This window comes from Prionailurus bengalensis, chromosome E2 (assembly GCF_016509475.1).
Source record: "Prionailurus bengalensis isolate Pbe53 chromosome E2, Fcat_Pben_1.1_paternal_pri, whole genome shotgun sequence".
NCBI lineage: Eukaryota > Metazoa > Chordata > Mammalia > Carnivora > Felidae > Prionailurus > Prionailurus bengalensis.
The window spans coordinates 16,972,324-16,984,770 of NC_057352.1; the positions used below are offsets into that span (position 1 = coordinate 16,972,324).

General features: G+C 35.3%; 1 protein-coding gene across 1 annotated transcript in view; it reads right to left on the reverse strand.

The window, feature by feature from the left end:
* LOC122494297 (zinc finger protein 850-like) overlaps nt 1-12,447 on the reverse strand; it is a 52,608-nt gene that overhangs the window by 13,861 nt on the left and 26,300 nt on the right. The window contains exon 3 of the mRNA XM_043599363.1: nt 10,332-11,849. Coding sequence (XP_043455298.1) covers nt 10,332-11,770 — 1,439 coding nt within the window. The 5' untranslated portion in view covers nt 11,771-11,849. The remainder of the gene's footprint in view (nt 1-10,331; nt 11,850-12,447) is intronic.

The window sequence follows — 12,447 nt, forward strand, 5'->3', positions numbered from 1 at the left end:
GGACTGTGAAATCATGACCTGAGCCGAAGTCAGATGCTCAACTGACTGAGCCACCCAAGTGCCCCTGGCCACTTCTTTTTAAAAAATTTTTAAATGTCTATTTATTTTTTGAAAGAGAGAGAGAGAGCAGGGGAGGGGCAGAGAGAGAGGGAGACACAGAATCCAAAGCAGGCTCCAGGCTCTGAGCTGACAGCACAGAACCCAACATGGGTTCAAACCCATGAGATCATGACCTGAGCCAAAGTCAGAAATTCAACCAACAGGGGCCACCCAGGTGCCCCTATATTTTGGCTACTTCTTAATGTGTTTAGTAATTTTCCCTTATTGAGATTAGTAGTAAGTTTGCATTTGCAACTTATGTTGCAATATTTGCAACAAATGTATCATAGTTTATAAAAAAAGGCAAAAAGTCATACTTGTCAATCTTTTCCACAAGGGACTCCTGGTTTTGCATGATTTAAAAATATCATCTTCTTTTCAAGCTGGCATGGAACACTCACCAAGATAAACCACATTCTGGAACATAAAATATAGCCTAACACTGAAAAGAATAGAAATCACGCAATGTCTACTCTCAAATAACAATGGAATTAAAAGAAGTTAATTAACAGGAAGATAACCAGAAAATCACAAAATATATGGAGATTAAACAACACATTTCTAATATATAGGTCAAAGAAGAAATTTCAAGAGAATTTAAAAATATTTTAACTAAATGAAAATGAAAATACAACCTATCAAAATTTATGGGATGCAGCAAAAGCAGTTGCTCTAGCAATTAATGTATATATATTAGAAAAGAAGAAAAATCTAAAATAAAAAGTCTAAGTTCCACCTTAAGAAACTAGACAAAGAACAAATTAAATCTAATGGAAGCAGAAAAAAAAAAAAGAAATAATAAGAATTAGAGCAGAAATCAATGAAATTGAAAATAGGAAATTGGGGCGCCTGGGTGGCTCAGTTGGTTAAGCTCTGACTTTGGCTCAGATCATGATCTCATGGTTCCTGGGTTAGAGCCCCGCGTTGGGCTCTGTGCTGACAGCTTAGAGCCTGGAGCCTGCTTCGGATTCTGTCTCTCCCTCTCTCTACCACTCCCCCACTAGTGTTCTATCTCTCAAAAATAAATAAGCATTAAACATTTTTTTAGATGTTTAAAGAAACAATGCACAATCTTCTCAAGCACACGTGAAACAATCTCTAGATCATATGGTAGGCCATAATATAAGTCTTAATAAATTTAAGAAGACTGAAATCATATCAAGCATCTTTTCTGACCACAATGATATGAAACTAGATAACAATTACGAGAAGAAAACTGGAAAATTTACGAATATAATCAAGTGGGATTTACTCCATGGATGCAAAAAAAGCTCAACAGCCACAAATGAGTGAAAAACGCCACATTAACAAAATAAAGGATAAAAATCATACAATCATCCCAACAAGGTTCAGAAAAAGCATTTGACAAAATTCAACATCCATTTATAATAAAAACTCTTAAAGAAGTGGGTATAGCAAAGAAATGCCTCAACATAATAAACACACCATCCATATATACATAAAATATAATTTCTCCCAGCTTTATTATTTAATCACAGCTTTATTAATATAATTGACTATAATACCATAATATTGTGTAAGTTTAAGGTGTACAATATGTTGATATAATACATATCTACTGCAAAATGATTAGCATCAGAGTGTTAGCTAACACTATCATTTAAAATAATTACCATTAAAATTTTTTTTAAGTTTATTTATTTATTTTGAGAGAGAGAGATCATGCGAACAAGGGAAGGGCAGAGAGAAAGGAAGAGTCAGAGAATCCAGAGCAGGTTCCACACCGTCAATGCAGACCCCAATGTGGGGCTTGAACCAACGAACCGTGAGATCATGACCTGAGCAGAAACCAAGAGTCAGAGGCTTAACCTAATGAGCCACCTAGGTGCTCCACCCCTCCCCCCCCCATTTCTTTCTTTCTCTTTCTTCCTTTCTTTCTTTTCTTTCTTTTTTTTATGTTTATTTTTTTTTGAGAGAGAGCGAACAAGAGGGGGAGGGGTAGACAGAGGGGGACAGAGGATCTGAAGTGGGCTCCGCGCTGACAGCTTGACAGCAGCAAACCCAATGCGGGGCTTGAATCCATGAACCCTGAGATCATGACCTGAGCTGAAGTCACTTCACCAACTGAGCCACCCAGGCACCCCAAATAATCACCACTTCTTTTTTGCAGTGAGACATTTAAGATCTACTCAGCAACTTTCAAGTATATAATATTTAGTCACCATGATATATATTAGATCCCTAGAATTTATTCAACTTACAACTAAAAGTTTGTACCCTTTGACCAACATTTCCCCACTACCCCCACCATCCTGTGGTAATAATCACTATACTGTTTTTGTGAGTTCACCTATTTCAGATTCCACATATGAGTGATATCTTATAGTATTTTCCTTTCTCTGACTTATTTCACTTAACATAGTGCCCTCAGAGTTAACCCAACTTGTCACAAATAGCAAGATTTCCTTCTTTCTCACGAATGGTATTCTATTGTATATATACCACTTCTTTATCCATTTATCCACTGACTGACTTAGTTTATTTCCATATCTCGGCTATTGTGAATAATGCTGCAAGAATATGGAAGTGTATGCATGTGGAATTTAAGAAACAAAACAGATTAATATAAGGGAAAGGAAAAAAAGGGGAGAGAAGCAAACCATAAAATAGACTCTTAGCTATGGATAACAAACTGAGGGTTGCTAGAGGGGAAGTGAGTAGGGGGATGGGCTAAATCGGTGATGGGTATTAAAGAAAGCACTTCTTGTGATGAACGCTGGGTGTTATATGTAAGTGATGAATCTCTAAATTCTACTCCTGCAACTAATATTACACTATATGTTAACTAACTAGAATTTAAATAAAAACTTGAAATAAAATAAATATAGCATTAAAAAAAACATACCATTAAAGAAAAAAAGAAAAAAGAATATGGACTTATAGATGTCTCACTGATACCTGTTTTCATTTCCTTTGGATATATACTCAGAAGTGAGATTGCTGAATCATATGGAAATTTTATTTTTAATTTTTTTTTTAATTTTTTTTTTCCCAACGTTTATTTATTTTTGGGACAGAGAGAGACAGAGCATGAACGGGGCAGGGGCAGAGAGAGAGGGAGACACAGAATCGGAAACAGGCTCCAGGCTCTGAGCCATCAGCCCAGAGCCCGACGCGGGGCTCGAACTCACGAACCGCGAGATCGTGACCTGGCTGAAGTCGGACGCTTAACCAACTGCGCCACCCAGGCGCCCCTATTTTTAATTTTTTAAGAAACCTCCATATTGTTTTCTATAGTAGTTATACAAATATACATTCCCACCAACAGTGCACATCCTCACCAACACTTGTTAACTCTGGACTTCTTGATAATAGTCATTCTAACAGCTGTGAGGGAATATCTCATTGTGGTTTTGGTTTGCATTTCCTTGATTAATGACATTGAGCATCTTTTCATGTACCTGTTACCTATTGTATATATTCTTTTGAAAATTCTTTTGAAATTTTTTTAGATTTCTGCCCACTTTTTAGATTTATTGGGGTTTATTTTGCTAGTGAGTTGTATGAGTCTATATATTTTGAATATTAACCCATTTTTGAAATATGATTTGCAAATATATTTTTTTCATTCCATAGACTGCTTTTTCATTTTGTTGTTTCTTTTGCTGTGCAGGAAACTTACTTATTTAGTACCACATATTTATTTTTGCTTTTGTTGCGTGTGCTTTTGGTGCCATACCCAAGTAATCATTGCCAAGACCAATGTCAAACAAGTTTTTCCTGTTTTTTTTCTAGGAGATTTAGGGTTTTAGTTCTTATGTTTAAATCTTTAATCCATTTTGAGTTAATTTTTTTGAGTGGTACAAGATATGAGTCCAATTTCATTTGTTTTCCATGTGAATATCTAGTTTTCCCAACACCATTTAATGAAGAAACTATCTTTTCCCCCACTGAAGAATCTAGGCTCCCTTGTCAAATATCAGCTGACTATATATTCAAGGGTTTATTTCCGTGTTCTCAATTCTGTCCCATCGGACTGTTTTTATGCCAGTACCAACCAGTCTTAGGTACTATAGCTTTGTAGTATAGTTTGAAATTAGGCAGTATGATGCCTTTAGCATTGTTCTGCTTATTCAGGATTACCTGGGTTATTCATGGTCTTTTGTGCCTCCATACAAATTTTAGTATTGCTTTTCTATTTCTGTAAAAACTGCCAGTTGAATTTTGATAGAGATGGCATTGAATCCATAGATGGCTTTGGGTAGAATGAACATTTTAACAATAATTCTGATTCACAAACATGGGGTATCTCTTATTTCTGTCTTCAGTTACTTTAACCAAAGTCTTGTAGTTTTCACTACACAGATCTTTCACCTCATTGGTAAAATTTATTTCTACATATTTTATTATTTCTGATGCTATTATGAATTAGATTATTTTTAAATTTCTTTTTCAGATATTTTGTTGCCAGTGTATAGAAACACAACTCATTTCTGTATCTTGTTTTTGTACCCTGTAACTTTATTTTTTGATTCACTCTTACAGCTTTAAGGTGGAGTCCTTCAGATTTTCTATATGTAAATTCATATAATCTAAACAGACAATTCTACTTTCCTTCCAATTTAGATGCCTTATACTTATTTTCACATATGATTGCATTGGCTAGAAATTCCACTAGTATGTTGAATAGGAGTGGTGAGAGTAGACATCTTGGTGTTATTCCTGAACTGGAAGAACTGTCACCTTTCACTGTCAAGTATGATGGTGGCTGAAGGTTTGTCATATTTGGCTTTTATTGTTTGAGGAAGGCTCCTTTTATACCCAAATTTGCTGAGTGTTTTTATCATGAAAGGATGTTGTATTTTGCCAAATGCTTTTTTTGCACCTGTTGAAACGATCATATGATTTTTATCTTTCATTCTATTAATGTGGTATATCACATTTATTGATTTCTATATGTTGAACTATCCTTGTATCCCAGGGGTAAATCTCACTTGATCGTGGTGTATGATTCCTTTAATGTCCTGTTGAAATCAGTTTGCTAATATTTTCTTGAGAATTTTTGCATTTATGTTCATCAGGATTATTGACCTGTAATTTTTTTTTTTTTTCTTGTGGTGTCTTCATCTGGTTTTGGCATCAGGGCAAGGCTAATCTTGTGAAATGAGTTTGGGAATGTTCCTTCCTCTTCAATTTTTTGAAACAGTTTGAGAAGAATTGGCATTAATTCTTTAAATGTTTGATAAAATTCAGCAGTGAAGCTTTCAGTGCTGGGCTTTTCTTCATTGGAAATTTTTGATTACTGATTGAAGCACCTTACTAGTATAGTAGTTGGTCTAGATTTTTTTATTTCTTCATAATTCAGTCTTGATAGGTTATATGCTTCTAGGAATTTATCCACTTCTAGGTTATCCAATTTGTTAGCATATAAGTGTTTATAGTAGTTTTTTATGATCCTCTGTATTGCTGTGATATCACTTGGAATGTTTCCTCTTTCATTTCTGATTTTATTTGGGTCCTTTTACCTTTTTTCTTAGTCTAGCTGAATGTCAATTTTATCTTTTTGAAAAGATTTTAGCTTTGCTAATCTTTTCTATTGCTCTACTAGTCTCTATTTCATTTATTTCAGTTCTGATTTTTGTCACTTCCTTTTGCTAACTTTGGCCTTAGTTTGTTCTTTTTCTGGTTTCTTAACATTTAAAGTTGTTTATTTGAAATCTTTCATTTTTCCCACTATACGCATTTATGGCTATAAATTTCTGAGAACTGCTTTCACAACATTGCATTTGTATTTGTCTATTGAATCTCCATTTTCATTTGTTTGGAGATTTTTTTTGTTCTCTTTTTGATTTTTCCCTTGGCCCAGTGGTTATTCAGGAATGTGTTGCTTAGTTTCCACATATTTGTAAAATTTCCAGCTTTCCTCTTGTTCTTGATTTTTAGTTTCAAACCATTGTGGTTGGAAAAGAAACTTGGTATGAGGTCAGTATAAATTTCCTAAGAATTGTTTTGTGACCTATCATATGACCTATCCTGGAGAACATTCCATGTGCACTTGAGAAGAATGTGTATTCTGCTGCTGCTGTTGAATGGAATGTTTTATATATGTCTGTTAGGTCCATTTGTTCTAATGTATGATTGAAGTCCAATGTTTCTATATTGATTTTGTCTGAATGATCTATCCATTACTTAAAGTGAAGTTTTAAAGTCCCCTACTGTTCTTGTATTGCCTATTTCTCCCTTTAGATCTGTCAGTATTTGCTCAATATATTTAGGGCTCCAATAGTGGGTGCATAAACACTTATAATTGTATATCATCTTGATGAATTAACCAACTTATCATTATATAATGACCTTCTTTGTCTCATTATAGTTTTTGGCTTAAAGTCTATTTTGTCTTATGTAAGTATGGGCTAACCCTGTAAGGCCAACCTCACTTTCTGTTGGTTTCTGCTTCCATGTAATATCTTTTCCATGTCTTCACTTTGAGCCTACGTACGACCTTAAAGCTGAAGTGCCTCTCTGTGAAGACAGCATGTAGTTGAATCTCATCCATCCAGACATTCTATGCGTTTTGATTGGTAAATTCAATTCATTTACATTCAGGGTAATTATTAATATGTAAAGACTTACTAATGCCATCTTATTACTATCTCTCTGGCTGTTTTGTAGTTCCATTGTTCTTCCTCACCCCACCCCCTCCCTCTTACTGCCTACCTTTTCCACGGATGGTGATATGCTCTGATTCCCATCACTTTATCTTTTGTGAATCTAATAGGTTTGTGCTTTGTGGTTATCACGAGACTTACATAAAACATCTTCTAGATAAAATAGTCCATTTTAAGCTGATGAATAGTAACTTTAATCCCATACAAAAGCCCCTATTCTTTATTGCCTTCTTTTATGTTTTTGATTTTACCATTTACCTTTTTTTTACTATTCTGAATTCATTAACAAATTACAGTTCTTTTTTTATATTCTTATTTGTTTTATGGTGTCCCATACATCTTGTAGGCTTTTTTCACTCTCTTTCATTCCTTTTTTCTTGGTTCTCCTCTGACTGGGAGTCCCTACCCTTCATTTCTCTGATTTTATATTTGCTTGGTCTATCCTTGTGTTGATGTTCTCTATTGCATTTTTCATTTCATTCATTCTTCAGCTCCAGATTTCTGTTTGGTTTGTTTTTAGGATTTCTCTTTGTTGGATTTCTCATTTTATTCATGTACTATTTTCCTGACTTGCTGAGTTCTGTGTTTTATTGTAGCTCATTGAGTTTCTTTAAAATGGCTAATTTGAATTCTTTATCAGGCAAACCACATAATTGTGTCTTTGAATCGAGGATTATTGAGATCTTGTGATGTCATATTCATGGATTCCTCATGTTTCTTGGAGTTTTGCATTGCTGTTTTCTCATTTGAAGTAGTCACCTCCTTCAATCGTTACTAGCTGCTTTCAGGTCGGAGATACTTTTTGTTGGTCCTGCTTATAACTAGGTCTTTCTCTGTCCTTGTAGGAATACATGTGCTCCATGCTTCTTGCCCCCTTGTGGCTTCTTTGTCTCCTCTCAAACTTACAACTCACCAGGCTGGCTGCTGGAAACCTCTTTTGTCTTTCTTAAGATAATACTATAGCTCAAGTTTGTGATTTCTCCCTTGCCACAGACTCTGGTTTGTTTTCTGCATGCTCTCGGTCTACCAAAACTGGCTCTTAGTACCATACTTGGGAGCTGAAGGATTGGGGGAGCTGTGGGTTTAACATTTGGGGCTTTAGGGGTGCCTGCAAGCCAGATGGAGGTTCCTTGGGCAAGGCTTTCCCAGTGGCTTGTGTTGAGCTTCCTGCTTGAGTCCTGAATGCAGCCAAGTAAGAACTGTGTTTATTTTTGCTGTTTTTTTAAATTTTTTAAATGTTTATTTATTTTTGAGAGACAGAAGGCAAGTGGGGGAGGGGCAGAGAGAGAAGGAGATACACAATCTGAAGCAGGCTCCAGGCTCTGAGCTGCCAGCACAGAGCCTGACACGAGGCTTGAACTCATGAACCTTGAGATCATGACCTGAGCCAAAGTCAAACACTTAACCGACTCAGCTGCCCAGGCACCCTGAAACTGTATTTCTTTAATGCACTCTGATATTCTTATATCCTGATATCAGGTACTGCCTCAATACTATGGGTGCTGCAGCAGAGAAACAAGTTTCTTGAGCAGCATTCTATACAGGTGGGGAAGCTGGGCAATCACCCACTATTATCACTTGCAGAAGTCATTGCTGGTTAGTTCAGCAACATGGTGTGCTGCCTTGGGGAACAGGTAGCACTGGTGAAGTTCATCTTACACCCCCCACCCCCAACCTTTTTTTTTTTTTTTTTTTTTTTTTTTTGCTCTAACAGAGTGCTAGAATCTTTCCTCAGGAAATCTGAAGTTCTGCAAAGGCTCTCTCATCTGTGAGTGTCTGCTCAAATCAGCACTCTCCAGATTTACCCTGAATGCAGCCAAGAGGGGCTGGGGCTGGTTCACAGACTTCTGCTGTTTCCCCAGTCTGTACCAAGGACTATCAGCTTATTACTTTATGTGGTGGGTGAGACTCCTCTCAGGTCCTTTAGCTTATGGTGTTGGATCTCACAACAACCACAGAGGCCCTTTTTCTTATAGGTGGATGCTGAATTTTAGTTGTTAAACTTGGAGGCCAAATGAAGGCATGCATCTTATGCTGTCATTATGCTGAGGTCATTACTCAAAGTTCAAATTTCTATGAAGGAGCTACCCTCTTTATTTTTACCTCAGTATGAATTTTGCCTTCTCACACATTACAATCTCATATTTTTCTTTATCAAGATGAATTATCCCTGTTCTATAAGAAACAGATGTTAGTCAAAATTTTCTTATATTCATTTACATGAATATCTTTTTTTTCCCATTATGATGTCTTTGATGTTGAATAAGACAAGGATACTAGGTAAAAACTTTTCCCTAAAAAAAACAAAATTGAAAGATAATAATGACGAAGGCTAATACTATGCAAGTTTTATTATGTGATAGGCACAATTGTAGAATCCACATAACAAGCCTCTGAAGTGAACGAATTATGCCCACATTACCAAAAGCACATTATATATGCATATAAAATGACCTGGAAGAATAAGTCGGTTAACATTTAGGAAATAACTGGGTCAAGAATGTTGGCCAAAGGGAAGCAGAGCTTTATAATATATAAATCTTTAAAAGTAGAAGAGATCCCACACATTTTCTCTGAAATGAATAAAAAACAAAGCAGACACATTCAAAAGGGGCCATCAAGATAACTCTTTATAATGGTAAAATTTTCAATATTTGACAAAATAGGGGTTTGATAAAGACAGATGAATACTTTGAAGCCAATAAAAGTAACCAATATATTTACAACAAATATTAAAGGCTGGTTATAGTATAGCACAATCACACTTTCTGTCAAAAACAATGATATGTAGTTTTAAAGAGTTTGCTCCAAAAGTTTGATAAAGATTGTCTATGACTGGTATGATTACAGATAACTATCTATTTTGTTCATATCTACATTAATATAGAGAAAAATTATTTTGCAAAAAGAGAAGTATAAACTTTATAAAAGGAAAATAAAGCAATCTTCCAAAACAAAAGATACAGATCCACAAGATATTAAAGGGTACTTAAAAGTAACAGTAACTTAACACGAACAAAATGGAACACAGATACAAACACAGATATGCAAATTTAGAAACAAAGACTGACCCGATATCCATGCTTTATATGTATAAAAATATAAATTACCATCAAACAAGCAATAAAAAATACAAAAATATAGTTATTAAATAAATGGCATTCAAATGAGAAACAGGAAGAAGACTAAATTTAGACCCTCAATAAATAATTTAAAATAATTTTGAGATGGATTAGTAATTCTGTATAACGCACAAAAAATTAAGAACATAAAAAAAAAAACAAAGGTAGCAGGATTAGCCCCCAAGTGAATTTTTCAATGTTTAAAATAAAGGCAAAATACAATAAATGGTTTTTTAATTTTTAATATTCACAAGTATGAATTTTCCAAAAGTAATGAAAGAATGAATATAGACAGAGATCTTCAGAGTGGTTTTCTTTTCCTGTATAAATTCTTTCAGACTAAGTGGTAAAGCATAAGTAAGGCATTTGTACCTTAATTACATTTGTAGTGACTCTCACCAGTATGAATTTTCTTTTCTGCCCTGTGTCCTTCCTTAACCACATAATTCTAACTTATAGAGTTTCCAATTCACAGATCTACTACTTACCAGTATGACATTTTTTATGTTGCTGAATCTCTGAACCTCTCCCAAAAGCCTTTCCACATTCCTTACATTCATAAAGTTTCTCACCAGTATGAATTTTCTGATGTTGAGTAAGGCTTGAGCCTGTACCAAAATTCTTCCCACATTTCTTACATTCATAAGGTTTTTCACCAGTGTGTATTCTCTGGTGCCGATTAAGAGCTGAACCACTACTGAAGGACTTTCCACATTCTTTACATTCATAGGGTTTTTCACCAGTGTGAATTAGCTGGTGTTGGATAAGTTTTGAGCCACTACCAAAGGCCTTGCCACATTCTTTACATTCATAAGGTTTCTCACCAGTATGAATTCTCTGATGTTGAGTAAGGTCTGAACCACTACTAAAGGCTTTCCCACATTCCTTACACTCATAGGGCTTCTCACCAGTGTGCATTCTTTGATGCTGAATAAGTTTTGAACCACTTCTAAAGGCCTTCTCACATTCCTTACACTCATAGGGTTTCTCACCAGTGTGAATTCTTTGATGTTGAGTGAGATCTGAGCCACTATTAAAAGCCTTCCCACATTCCTTACATACATAAGGCTTCTCACCAGTGTGAATTCTTTGATGTCGAGTAAGGGCTGATCCAAAACTAAAAGCCTTCCCACATTCATTACATATATATGGTTTTTCACCAGTATGAATTCTCTGATGCCGAGTAAGGGCTGAACCACTACTAAAGGCCATTCCACATGCTTTACATTCATAAGGTTTCTCACCAGTATGAATCCTTCGATGTTGAGTAAGGTTTGAACCACTGCCAAAGGCCTTTCCACAATCCTTACATTCATAAGGTTTCTCACCTGTGTGAATTCTGTGATGCCGAGTAAGGGCTGATTCAAAACTAAAGGACTTCCCACATTCCTTACACTCATAGGGCTTTTCACCACTGTGAATTATCTGATGTCGAATTAGGCCTGATCCAAAACTAAAGGCTTTCCCGCATTCTTTACATTCATATGGTTTCTCACCAGTATGAATTCTCTGATGATGGGTAAGGTTTGAGCCACTACCAAAGGCCTTTCCACATTCACTACATTCATAAGGTTTCTCACCAGTATGAATTCTTTGATGGTAAGCAAGGTTTGCACCACTACCAAAGGCCTTGCCACATTCTTTACATTCATAAGGTTTCTCACCAGTATGAATTCGCTGATGTCGAATAAGGACTGATACAAAACTAAAATCCTTCCCACATTCCTTACATTCAAGGAGTTTCTCATCAGTATGTATTCTCTGATGCTGGTTATTGAAAGTGGGCATGTCTTCAGAAGTAAATATCATTTGACTGAAATGTCCTTCCTGAGATTCCTGTTTTCTCTCAAACTGGCTTTTACATTCCCAATCACCTCTGAAACTTGAACACTCAATGCTGTTTTTTAAAAGTCTTTCCATTATCTCTCATCAGGATGATTCTACTCCATAAATATCCTTTTTCAGAAATAATTTCTTGGTCTCAACCTTGATTCACAGTCTGAAAGAAAATATAAAAGCAAACATTCACTTTTTTTGTGTTCTGGGAGGAAAAAAACCTTTTATAATAGAAATGAAAAGACTTAACCGAAACTAATTTTCATAAAAAGTGAGTAGTTTATACAGTTCTCAAATATGATGGGGCAACTTGACAAACCGATAAGGAAAGTAAAAAGAATGAGAAGTCACACTGGAAGGTAAAGAGATATTTAGGAAAATAGATTAGTCAGTTGTTCCTATAGTGATCTAAATAAAAAAAAAAAAAACCTTCAAACATGGGACCTTGATAAATATAAAGATGTCTAGGCTCTACCCCAATTTTGTAAGAGAATAAATCTAGCATCATATACATTTTAAAATGTGGGTAATTACCAATTAACCCATTTCTTAGGGTTGTTTGGAACACTAACTACACCTAGGAAAAAATCTAGGATAAATAGGTAACAAACATAAATTGCATAGAATTTGAAGGAAATAAAAGAGAATGTTACTTCAGATACAGCAGTATCCTGATGAAAGATTAATGTGATAAATGAACAATGAAGAAGGAAGAATCTATTGTGGTTAGAATGTGGCTTACTTATGCCATTTGATAAAAT